Source organism: Xyrauchen texanus, chromosome 6 (assembly GCF_025860055.1).
Source record: "Xyrauchen texanus isolate HMW12.3.18 chromosome 6, RBS_HiC_50CHRs, whole genome shotgun sequence".
NCBI classification, from domain to species: domain Eukaryota; kingdom Metazoa; phylum Chordata; class Actinopteri; order Cypriniformes; family Catostomidae; genus Xyrauchen; species Xyrauchen texanus.
In genome coordinates this window covers 35,106,986-35,120,152 of record NC_068281.1, presented here as the reverse complement: position 1 = coordinate 35,120,152, position 13,167 = coordinate 35,106,986, and the positions used below count along the sequence as shown (strand labels likewise).

Here is a 13,167-nt window from a genome sequence, read left to right as displayed (position 1 = left end):
GAAAGAAGGCATCGCTAACGGTTGAATTATTTTCCTTTTTTGCCGCTAATAGAAACTGATGTTGAAATTTAATATGTCAGTTTGGCAAAGTAGATTAATCCAAAATCACACGCTAAAATATGTAAATATTAATGTACCAATAGTATCAATGTAAACAATCTGAAGCCCGCGATGAAAATATGAAACGCCCGCGGAAAGAAGGCACTATAATGCGCATGTGCGCTGACCTGAAATTTGTTTTATGTCATGGCCACGCCCCTTGTGCGTCACTGTACTGAAACCCCTGTACTTTAGTGAATGCCAAGAATCAGTCCTTGTGGTCTTCCGGTGTGGGCGGAGCCAAACTTATGTGTACGTAGCACTGATCATTTGTACGTAGACAAAATCGACGTAGTTTTCTCTTCATCCTCACTCTAGTTTGTTTCGGTCATTTTTCTAACTGCGTCGTCAGCTCACTGACACAACCCGTCAGCAATTGCAACGATGGTCGCCAAACAGAGGATTCGCATGGCCAACGAGAAGCACAGCAAAAACATCAGCCAGAGAGGCAACGTCAAATCAACGGTATGACAACTCGACACGAGATGCAGAATTTAACTAGATCTTAAGCATCTGTGACATGTATCGAAGATTAGTATCTTGTTTGGTAGTAGAATGGGTGCTCTTATATAGCGAAATGTCACGGAAGTATACTAATCGCCAGTTCCTGCACTACAAACACAGCGCATCTAACGATTCACATGTAAATGTCTGCAGAGAAACAACGTAGACGACAAAGTTTCGGTGGGACCATGGCTCCTGGCACTCTTTATCTTTGTTGTCTGCGGCTCAGGTGAGTGAACACATACATATACAGCATTTATTGAAACGCAGGTATTAGGATGTTGTTTTCCAGCGAGCTTGTCTCTATGTCTCTATGTCTCTGTTGAATTAAAGTTAGGTAGACAGGGCTGACCTCCACTCTGTGAAACCTTGTACTGCAGTGAAGGCCGAGATGTTAATAATGCACACTGGTTACTTGGACTGGTAGCATGGTTTGTCTACTTATTATTTTACGGGGTTTAACACGTGGATCTGCAGGTGTTACTACTCTCAAAACAGCTTAGATGACAAACAGTGTTCATAAAAGTGATTGTGTACTTATAAGGATGTTTAATAAATCCATTAAGCAACACCAAATATATCAGATCTCTGTAAATGCATCTTAAAATGTATATGCTGTCATATCAGTAGCTCCATCCATTTCTTGTTTTACCATATGGTCACTGAAATAATTGCAGTTATAATGTGGCACATGTTGTTGCCGGGTGTCTGGAAAACTGCCAGCTTTGGCAAGGTTTCTGCCCATTGCCTATGAGAATTTGTTTGCTTTGAACAAATGACATTTTAGCATTTTAGGTCATCTCGCTCTGTTAGCTTGTTCTTACATTTGTGCCTCGGATTTAGCAACCTCTTGTACTGATTGAACTGAAATAGTCAAACCTGAACGAATAGATCACAATAGATTTTACAAATAATAAAAAAAGTGGTGATTTTTGTACCAGTTACACTCTTAGTGTGTGGGGGTCAGAATTAACCCCTAACATACAGCTTGCAAACCCTTGAAGAACATAGTACAATGGTTAAAACCCTTAAATGCATGGGGTTTATTTTCTATATATTAAAGAAATGATGCAACAAATCTAGAACAGGATTAATGACTTTCACACTGAAATTTCATGAGACGCAACTAGCTGTCAAACACATGTTGAGTTACACAGAACACCAGCTACTCATAAGTATTTTCTGAGACACTTTTTAGTCTAAATGGATGCACAACTTCAATAATTTCAGTAGTAAAGACAATAGCCAAATCTGTTCATGTGTTACTCTTGCTATAGTTTACTTCCATGTCACTTCTTCAAATAGCCAAATGTAAATCAAGTCAGTCACTGAAACATTAGCGCCACCTGGAGGAAGGAATTGCATGTATAATGTGTAAGTTTACACTAATATGCAACACTGACAATTCACCAGTTTTACACTGAAAATTAGCCTGACATAGTCATTTGTATGAATATAGTAGGGCTGTCACGATTACTCGATTCAGTTTGATTACTCGATTTAAAAAAAATCTGATTAAAAAAAATTGCTGAATCGACTAATCGAAAATAAGGCAGAAGTGATGCATTTCACTGACAAGGGTCCAAACATATAGCAACAAGAGGTGTCAGCTGGGTGACCGCCTCACTTTAGATTTGAAAAACTATGCAGGACCTGAAAAACCACAACATCACAGAAATGCAACAGAACTCAAAAAGATGTCATCCAGTTTCCACAGACACGCTGGACACACACGATAAACTCAACCGTATGCGATTTGCTCTACTGCATGTCCAGTTGTGTGATTGAAGGTGAGCCATTCGTTTCCACGCATCGCAATGCACTCTAAACTTATTTATCAACACAGTCGTTTGTGATATAGGCTTTTATGAAGCAATATAACTAATGTAATGACAGAAACATCCGTTGGATTTGCTAAAAGTTGCACAAACACTTTCTGCTCAGTAAATCTGACTGAATCTGAAAAGGTTTTTTTCTGCAGATTATAATTTGTGTTCCGTTCCTTGTACATTAATTACGATTTAAGTGTATATGCCATCATCATCCTCATATAAATTGGATTTCATTATGAATAAGTTTGTAATGGTTCGCAATGCCCCACTTCTGCTAAATAATTTATAGTTTATATCCATTATCACAGATAAAACTCAATGTGGGAATCCAGAGAACTTTATGTACTGAATAAAGCCGCAGCTCTGTATGCTGTCAAAGCGCAACATGAGCTGTTAAAGCCCCGCAGACACAATATAAAACTGGCTTTCTGGAGAAATGAGTGGAAATTGTATTCTGTGTTGCATGTACAGTAAATGATAGTTTAAAAAAAACTATAAACAAATAAAATAAAGCATTTTTAATCTAATGTTTAACCATGAATGGAACTCAATAAACAAGATTGGTTGTTTTTGAAAAGATACAAAATTTATTTCCTTGACCTGTTTTCTCATATTTGAGCTCTAAAAAGAAATGTCTAGATCATGTTGAACTTATTAAAGAAAAATTAGGTATTGCATTTGTATTTTTATTTATTTATTTTTTTTAAATCAGCTTGAATTATGTAAATTTTTGTATTCTAGATCTGCTTTGGTGTCTGTTGCTTTAGATTATTTACACAATTGTTTTGTTATTCAATTGTAGAGTGCATCAAAATATAGGGTAATGAATGTATTTTAGCCAAATGTGACTTCACCTCTACAACGTTATGAGTTATTAAATAATTTTTACGATTACTTGATTAATCGTCAGAATAATTGTTAGATTACTCGCTTGCCAAATGAATCAATAGTGAAAGCCCTACAATATAGCATTTATTTGTCTTGTAATAGACAAAGAAAGAGATCTTGTATTAGTAACATTTTATAAATATGAAATCATAAAAATATTTATGGAAGCGAAGTGAAAACACAATTTAGAAACATTGACTACACATACCATAATTTTGTATATGTTTATTTAAAATGTCGCTTTATCCTTGTGCATCTTGGATAATCAGTCATACAAATATTTTTTATATTATTCAGATGAATCCGTTATTTGTTTTGAAAAAACAAAATGGCCCTTTATATAGTAAAATTGAAATGCTGATGTGGTTTATAAGCCTGAATTCCACTAAGTTCGGGTCTTCAATATATTCTGCCGCCTCAACTTTTCCAAGGTTGGAATGTTGTCACTGATGTGGACTGTGTTTTTTTTTTTTTTTTTCTCTCCCTAGCAATATTCCAGATCATTCAGAGCATTCGAATGGGTATGTAACGAGGACCAATGATGTCTCAACTATCCACTCCTGGCCAGTTCTGCATACTGTGGCCAACTTTGCCATGGAGCCTCTCTCAAATGTTTTTTCTTAATTTTATTGATTTATCTTCTGTGAAGTGCAACAATCTTGTCATTCCTCTCTGGTGCCTTTTCAATGAAGGAAAATCAAAAAGCCATAAAAATGCATTTAGATCAATTATGTTATTTTGTCGATTTATTTTAATTTCATGTAAAAATCATGTCATGTTGCAATGAGGGATGTGGTTTAGTAATGTCTGACTTCTCATTCATTCCTAGAATAATTATGCTCAAAATATTTGATGTGAGGGCAGAAGTGATGCACCCCCCACCACCATTCAATCCATGTATCAGATTTAAAAATGTCTTACTAGTGTCATTTCTATGCTGATAAAATGTCTGTCACACTTTACATTATTTTCCTTTTACTTATTTTGCTTTTAAATTTAAAGGAATAATTCACCCAAAAATAATAATCTGTACACGCACTCTGCGGGGAAGTGTAATCAAGCTTTAAATCATCATCACGTCAAGGAGCCTGCTGATGTAAATATTTCGAGTGAAAAAGAAGTTACATTTTGGTCCGTTTCTTGCCTAAAACTGATCATATCACTTCAGAAGACATGGATTAAATCACTCGAGTCTTATTGATTGCCTTTATGCTGCCTTTATGTCATTTTTGGACCTTGAAAGTGTTGAACCCCATTTACTTGCATTGTATGGAGAAGTCATACGAGTTCGGGATGGTATAAGAGTGAGTAAATAATGAAAGAATTGTAATTTTTGGGTGAGCTATTTAATAGCCTTTAATAGTTGCCTCTGTGTATTCTTGTTCTTTCCAGAATATTGAACATCTAACAGAATAATCTTAGTTCTCTGGCACATGTACAGTATTCTTGTTGTTGTGGTGATGTTTAAGGAGGCTTAGCCATTCCGCACTTGTCTCAGAACATATGTGTCATGATAGCATAATGGAGTAACGAGAGAGACTTTAATAAAATGTTTTAAAAGAAAGCCCTTGTCCTTTTCGTTTTTTGAGTAACATATCTTAGATGACAATCTGAAGTTAATGTAATTTAACCAACATTTGCCTAAAGCCAGAAGTGCTTTTTGCATTTACAGAGAAAGAGTTTACAGAATATTTTATTTTCAAGCATAAACATTTAAAGCTTGGGCAAAGTAATTTGCCAGAATTGTTCTAGGTTGAAAAACTGAAAAAAGGTCATAAGGGTGCAAGGTGCAATCCAGTAGGGTTGATTAAATGAACCCTCTGTGAACTGTGTTTACACTAGCCTGAAATTGGGGAAGAGGAACAATGTACTGTCCAAAACTTGGCTTAGGTTTGCTGACTGAAGTCTGTGTGGAACATGTCAACTCTGTCAAACATGAAATGGAGCAATTTATTTACTGGCCATGGTGTCACGCTGTGTTAATCTCTTGTGTGCTCTCTGAATGGAAACATATTGACTGTTGCTCCAGGACACTGATAAAGAATTTTTGCACTGATATGCTGATGGAGATGTATCATGATGCCAATATGTTTTCTATATCATTGTGTGAGTGTCAGCCCTGTACATTGAGTAAACTGAAAAGACAGACTGAACACATAATAGTCTTCAAGTGATTGGAAACTGGCTCCTGATGGGCATTCAGAAAAAATCCTACAACTCCGAATGAATTAATAATACTCAGTGTATAAAACAAATACAAAGATACAAATGTAATTCACAGTAAGCAGTTCATACAGAAAAGCTTAGTTATTTGACTTTAACTCAGCATCAAAAAAGGTAAAATATTAAACTACTTTTTGAATGTGCAAAGGTGCTGAGAAAGTTTGTCCAAAGTGATCCAAATAAAAAAAACTGAACACTTACAGATATGTAGTAATATAATCTCTGTGTTCATACATTTTTTAAAAACATTGATAGCATTTATAAATAAATAAATGATTTGATGACTTAAAGTCATGTACCATCAAGTAAAATATATTTAAATACTTTAATTGCACATTGACTATGTGTTTGTGCTACAGTCTTTAATTTCAAAAGAGTTTTAGAAATTTTTTCTAGGTAATGTTTTCAATTTTTCGTTTTTTTTTTTAATAGTGATTTTGAGTCATTGAGTTCTCTTATTTTTACTCTTTGTAACCTGAACAGAATGTGCCTTTTTACTTGACCAGATCACGGGGTCTTCTTTGTTTTATTGTCATGTTGGCTACAACTCCTGACTACGGAAGAGGATTAGGGCCAAGCAATAATAAAAAAATAAAGCCATCTCGAGATTAAAGTCATTATAATGCGAGATTAAACTCTGTAAATTTCGAGAAAAAAGTCGAAATACAATCTTGAGAATAAACTCATTAAATATCGAGAATAAAGTCATTATACTGCGAAGATTAAACTTAACGAGTTTTTCTCGAAACACAACGACTTTATTCTCGATATTTAATGAGTTTATTCTCAAGATTGTATTTCGACTTTTTTCTCGAAATTTAACGAGTTTAATCTCGCATTATAATGACTTTAATCTCGAGATGGCTTTATTTTTTTTATTATTGCTTGGCCCTAATCCTCTTCCGTACGTACCTGACTTCAAATTGGTGGACAAAAGTTTTTAAAATATCCATGATATTTTACATAAAAAAATAAAATAAAACAAATTGCACTGCTTAGTTTTTAAAGAAATAATAATACAAAATTGATCCAAACTACTGTTTGTCTTTTTTCTCAGATTGCGTCTAATTCACACATTGCGTTCGTCGCTCACGGAAGACCTGATTTACGGTTTTGGGCTTTTGTCGGCAATCTCCACAAAACTGTAGGCATGTAAAATCGGGCCTAAAATCGTGTAGTGTAAACTCGGCATAAGTTATTAGTACCTTGATTTTGAATATGAAAGTCTTTAGTTAAAGAGGTAATTATGTTTAAAATCTTAGCAGGTGAGTTCAATGTTTACAGAACATGACTCTAAGAATCATACATGCCTTTTCTGCCATAAAACCTAACTTTTTAAAGTTGACGCAGGTTTGCATGCAGTTTTTACATCGAGATCAGCTTTTCCATTCAGCACAGTGTAATGTCAGTCTGCAGACCAGTTCAACTCAGTAAACGTTCATCAAGCTGAAGCTATGTTGAATATTCAAGTTCTATTGTGTTTAAATGGTGTGGTGGTGGTGTAGTGGTCTAAGGACATAACTGGTAATCTGGTAATCAGAAGGCACCACCATTGTGTCCTTGAGCAAGGCACTTAACTCCAGGTTGCTCCGGGGGGATTGTCCCTGTAATAAGTGCACTGTAAGTCGCTTTGGATACAAGCATCTGCCAAATGCATAAATGTAAACGTTAAAGATCTTATCAAACCTTTAAATGACACAAAGTAGTAAACACAATCGAATTTAAAGGTTTGATAAGATCTTTAGAGACCACTCCAGCCTCTAAAGCTTCAGGCTAAGACCCTCCAGCTTCTTTTAACCCTCCAAGTGGGGTCCCACTATTCTCATGAGGTTTTCCCAAGCAGCTCCCCTTTTCCATTACCGGCACTTTAAACGGTGTGCATATATTTGTTGCCGGACATGGGGCGCAGTTATCGAGCTTTGAGACCGATCGTGGGAGTTGTGTGCTTTGGGGGGTCTTTCGGGAGAGCCTCGTGCTGATTGCGGTAAGTGAAAGATGCTCTTCCACTAGTGAGCTGCAGTTGCGCCACATGCTGGAGAATGTGTGGAACTGCATGGTCAACTGCAAGGGGCTTATACAGGAGTTGCGTTACATTGCATCTTTTTTCCATATAATTAAAGTAAACGGTGACTGGGACTGTAAAATCTCTTTGGTTAAATCTTTAATCCAAAATCAAAAGAAACCAATAAGACATTATTGTATAATATAAAAATACATCTTATTTTGTGTAAAAGGGACATTAAGATTTTTTAAGATTATTTTTATCACAGTTCTGCAAGCGTTATCCCCATTTCTCATTATCGCAACGCAAGACAAACAAACAAACAAAAAACGCCCTTTTGATATTCTCATTGCCGCAATATAAAACATAATGATATATTAAGTATGTATTCATCACAGTATTTGGTACTGCCCTGCTAATTTAATATATATATTTTTTACTGGAATAAGGGCTAAAATACTGTTACGGTAATGAGAATCATCAATGAAAACAATAGGCATAGTAAAAGTGAAACATCCAGATGTTACACAAATGAGTCCTTGAGAGTAAAATGTGCTTAAGTGTCCTGAAAATAATGTAACATTGCGAAACAATCTTAAAGTTCATAAATGTATGCTTAATTTTTTATGCTAAGTATAATTTCTATTTATTTATTTTTATTTGAGGTTAAATAGGCCTACATTTGACCAGGAAATATCCTCGACATGTTTCAGTCAAGAGACAATCACCCTTTTATGTTCCACGGATGAAAGAAAGTCATACTGGTTTAGAACAACATAAGGATGAGTAAATGATGCCAGAATTTTAAAGCTTTCTTAAGAACGGGGTTTGTAAAAGCTGTAAAATCACTGAATTTCAGCAGATATAAATAAAGGCAGTTGAACTGTTATTGCAGAACAAAAGTCTGGCCCAATCTCACAAGGAAAACAAATTCCTGTTTTCTCTGCAAAAGAACATTTGAGTGATCTGAGCTGTTCATATGGAACCTCGTCGTTATATAGAAGACAAGTGTGAGGACATTTTTGTGGTACATAACAGTATTCTTTATTACCCTTTTTTTTCCTCAGTGTTGTTCACTACAAATAAAATGGTGTAGGCAGCTTATTTTTCATGCCATAGTCCTTGTGACAATTGCATTTGATTCATTATGTACAGTTATCTATTAACAAATCAAGCTTTTGTAAGTTCATTGTCTGTAGATCACCATCAAATGTCTTCACTTGAAAACTGTCCATGAATCACTCCCACAGTCAAAGTTCAACATGGTCTGATCTACACATATGACAAATGTTGTTACTATTCAGACAATCAGCTTTACACTGTATGTAGTGAAGGATGGACAACCTTGTTCTATTTTTTAAAGATGTATTTTAGCTTAAGTTAACAAGTAACTCTAAATGTTAAAAATATATTTAAAAAACTTCACAACATCATTGTCTTTGCATTCCTAAACTCCAGCTAACAGCCTAAATGTATTCATCTTTTGCCTTATCTGACCACAAAACAGTTGATTGGAAATTAAATAAATTAATTCAGACCCAGAATGCTTTGCCTTTAATATTCTTTTTCTTATTATTCAATTTTTTCAAATGTATTTTATTACTTTTTATTCTTATTTCATGCTCTTAATTGGTTTTATTTTTTGATGTATATCTTGTATGTTCTTTAAAATGTATTTGAATTGCCATCGTGTATGAAATGTGCTATATAAATAAACTTGCCTTGTTCTCAAAGAAAGAAAACAAGTCCACCTCACACTTGTTTTAATCAATTGACACCCTGAGTGCTTGTTAATGGTTCTTACATGTCAGCAGGGTAGTTGCAGGTTATAGATCACATTTAAGATCTATTTAAGTATTGTAATTACAGACAAGTAAAGCAAAACAACTGTTTTTCTTATTAAAGTATATTTAATTTTGTGTAAATATTTCAAAATCTTCTCTCAGATGTAATTTCATTTTCATATTAAAGGTTATTTCAGAGGAGACAGGAATCTTATCTCTAATGATAATGTCATCATGGTCTCCACGAGTAGATATATATAACAATTAAGACAATGACACATTTAATCATTTTATTTACCTTTTTATCCACTATAGTTTCAAAACATTCTGATTAATACACATATATTTTCTAAAGAATGTCCGTTAAACCTTTTCCATTGTGGCTTAATTTTAATTGGGATCAAAAAGAAGATCATTGTCCTGATATATCGCGATTGTTGGTCGTATGAATGTTAACAGGGGCGGACCGGCATCGGGAGCACCGGCTGTTTTCCCAGTAGGCCGCTGGGTAATTTGGGCTGGCCCATTGCTGCACAAGTACCTAGAGGCCATATAGCCAGCTGTCCTGGGCTCCAACATGCCACCGCGGACCTCATTACAGATTGAGTATTTAAAAAACTTTGTTAGGTAAAGCTGATATAATGGCTTTTGTTTAAAAAAAAATGTAATGTCTTCTACTTTGAAAGTACCTAGGGCAATTTTACTATGAGCACATTAAACTTTTGCTCTTATGTAATGAAACTGGTACTTCTATTCACCAAAGTGATCAACTGATCACAATGTATAGTCAGGACATTAATAACGTGAAAATGTACTATTACAATAAAATAAAAAAAACTACTTAAAAGAGTTCTCATCTAAAAATCCTCCACATGCAGCAATGACAGCTTTGCAGATCTTTGGCATTCTAGCTGTCAGTTTGTCCAGATACTCAGGTGACATTTCACCCCACACTTCCTGTAGCACTTGCCATAGATGTGACTGTCTTGTCGGCACTTCTCACGCACCTTACAGTCTAACTGATCCCACAAAAGCTCAGTGGGGTTAAGATCCATAACACTCTCATTTCCAATTATCTGTTGTCCAATATCTGTGTTTCTTTGCAATTCTTCCCATAGGGCCTGCACCCCTGAGTCTTCTCTTTACTGTTGTACATGAAACTGTTTTGAGCAGGTAGAATTCAATGAAGCTGTCAGCTGAGGACATGTGAGGCATCTATTTCTCAAACTAGAGACTCTGATGTACTTATCCTCTTGTTTAGTTGTACATCTGGCCTTCCACATCTCTTTCTGTCCTTGTTAGAGCCAGTTGTCCTTTGTCTCTCAAGACTGTAGTGTATTCCTTTGTATGAAATCTTTCAGTTTTTTGGCAATTTCAAGCATTGTATAGCCTTCATTCCTCAAAACAATGATTGACTGACTTGATTGTTTCTTTTTGGCCATTTTATAACTAATATTGACCTTAAGTACCAATTTCCTTCCGCAACAGCCAAATTTGTACATGATTTCAAACAACAGCTGCCAGTGTAGTCATGTGAGTAAATATCATGAAATGTTAAGCATTGTCTTTAGTGTCCTGCTGTGTGACACGTTCTTCATCTAACTATTTTTAACATTATTTTATGATCTTGTATAGCTATACAGTAAATACATATGATATATTATTATTATAATTGTTGTTTCCACAACCTCATTTTAATAAGACAATAGTTAATTTGCACTTCTAGAAATAAGTTGAAAGATGGTTATGATCTTTAAAAACTGAAGAAATGCTGACTTGTCATAGCGCCTAAAATACAAAAGTACAAGTACATTTCCTTCAAGTACATTTTAACCTTACATCTGTATGTTTGGAAAAAAGTTATCGGATATGTTATTTTTCTGAGCTATAAAGTGCTTATTTTAGTGCTTTCTCTACTCATCACATTTACAGTGGTTATATACAGTCAGGGCCATAAATATTGGGACATCGACACAATTCTAATCTTTTTGGATCTATACACCACCACAATGGATTTGAAATGAAACGAACAAGATGTGCTTTAACTGCAGACTTTCAGCTTTAATTATTTGAGGGTATTTACATCCAAATCAGGTGAACGGTGTAGGAATTACAACAGTTTGTATATGTGCCTCCCACTTTTTAAGGGACCAAAAGTAATGGGACAATTGGCTGCTCAGCTGTTCCATGGCCAGGTGTGTGTTATTCCCTCATTATCCCATTTACAAGGAGCAGATAAAAGGCCCAGAGTTCATTTCAAGTGTGCTATTTGCATTTGGAATCTGTTGCTGTCAACTCTCAATATGAGATCCAAAGAGCTGTCACTATCAGTGAAGCAAGCCATCATTAGGCTGAAAAATCAAAACAAACCCATCAGAGAGATAGCAAAAACATTAGGTGTGGCCTAAATCAACTGTTTTGAACGCACCGGTGAGCTCTGGAACACCAAAAGACCCGGAAGAGTCACATCTTGTTCGTTTCATTTCAAATCTATTGTGGTGGTGTATAGAGCCAAAAAGATTAGAATTGTGTCGATGTCCCAATATTTATGGACCTGACTGTATGTTTAAAAGTTGACAGTTTTTGCACTGGTGGGGCCCGTCATCATGACTTTTTTTTTCCAACACAAAAATATGCAATTGAGCTGGAAAATCTAATCAAAGAGCTGGTGTATTATGTGTGCTGGGTTTGGTGGGCCACTCTGGGACAGAAAGTCCAGAGCCACGTTTTAGTCTTAGTCCACCCCTGTGTTTCCATGTGTCCTCTAATGTTTAGCTGCAACTCAACCCAATTATGGCATAATTGCTTGTCTCTATGTCACACTTTTATGACTCTGGACAATGTCACATGCATTCTGTGAATTGTGTGCAATTAAATGTGTCAGAAGATTGAAAAATGCATTTGACATATCACTGAACTCTTTGTACCCTGTCCAGATAAAGTTTTACGTCTTTCACTCTTGATTTAATTCTCATATTTGTTGCTTGAATTAATGTACTGATTCAGCTTTATTTATTTATTTATTTATTATTATTTTGAATCCCATTATGCTTTTAAAGTTAGGGGAAACTCTGGCTAGTTGTCACACATTTTACAAGTGTACAGCTCCTTTTTCACTGTAGCCTACATCTTACCATTGCAGTCTCTAGGCACGATCATGATTTCAATCTCAATTACACTTCCTTGATTACGCAAGCTCGATTACACACATGCACAGAGCGCTATAGGAAGTGTAATCGAGCCTGAAATCATGAATGCCAAATAGAATGCTGTCAATATTTAAATTGAAAAAGGACTTTCATTTTGACCTATTCTCACCTAAAACCGATTGGACCTCTTCAGAAGACATTGATTTAACTACTGGAGTCATATGGATATCTTTTATGATGCCTTTATGTGATATTTGGACCTTTTGAGTTATGGTCACCATTCACTTGTATTGTAGGACCTACAGAGCTGAAATATACATCTAAAAATCTGTGTTTGTATTCTGGTGAAGAGAGAAAGTCATACACATCCAGGCTGGCATGAGGGTGAGTAGGCCTAAATGATGAGATAATTTTCATTTTTGGGTGAAGTAGCCCTATAATAATTCTCAAATGTAGGTCTTAAAATAAAACAGCTTAATTATTGAAGATGATAACTTCTAGGTCAATCGTTAAATAAACATATTTATCAAAAGAAAAACATACCTGTACGTGCACATGAACAAGGCGAGCTGAAATTGACTTAACAGGGTCCAAATTGACCAAAATTTAAAAATGCAATTTAACTTTTCATTCAAAACCTACAGATAGCCTATGTGAGAACATCTCCATTTGACAACCAGCCCCAG

The 13,167-nt window shown here is 35.3% G+C and overlaps 1 protein-coding gene across 1 annotated transcript; it reads left to right on the top strand.

The window, feature by feature from the left end:
* The first annotated feature begins 325 nt into the window (after nt 1–325).
* LOC127644615 (stress-associated endoplasmic reticulum protein 1-like) lies at nt 326–4,881 on the top strand. The gene is made up of 3 exons (XM_052127879.1): nt 326–564; nt 757–832; nt 3,812–4,881. The coding sequence occupies exons 1-3, from the start codon at nt 484–486 to the stop codon at nt 3,850–3,852; spliced, it is 198 nt and encodes a 65-aa protein (XP_051983839.1). The 5' UTR covers nt 326–483; the 3' UTR covers nt 3,853–4,881.
* The last annotated feature ends 8,286 nt before the right edge of the window (nt 4,882–13,167 follow it).

What these genes read in the sequence shown, in the direction of transcription:
- LOC127644615 (XM_052127879.1), top strand. Translation starts at nt 484, where the DNA reads ATGGTCGCCAAACAGAGGATTCGCATGGCCAACGAGAAGCACAGCAAA. An exon ending in GAGGCAACGTCAAATCAACG is followed by an intron (nt 565 to 756) that starts GTATGACAACTC and finishes AAATGTCTGCAG; the next exon opens with AGAAACAACGTAGACGACAA. An exon ending in CTTTGTTGTCTGCGGCTCAG is followed by an intron (nt 833 to 3,811) that starts GTGAGTGAACAC and finishes TTCTCTCCCTAG; the next exon opens with CAATATTCCAGATCATTCAG.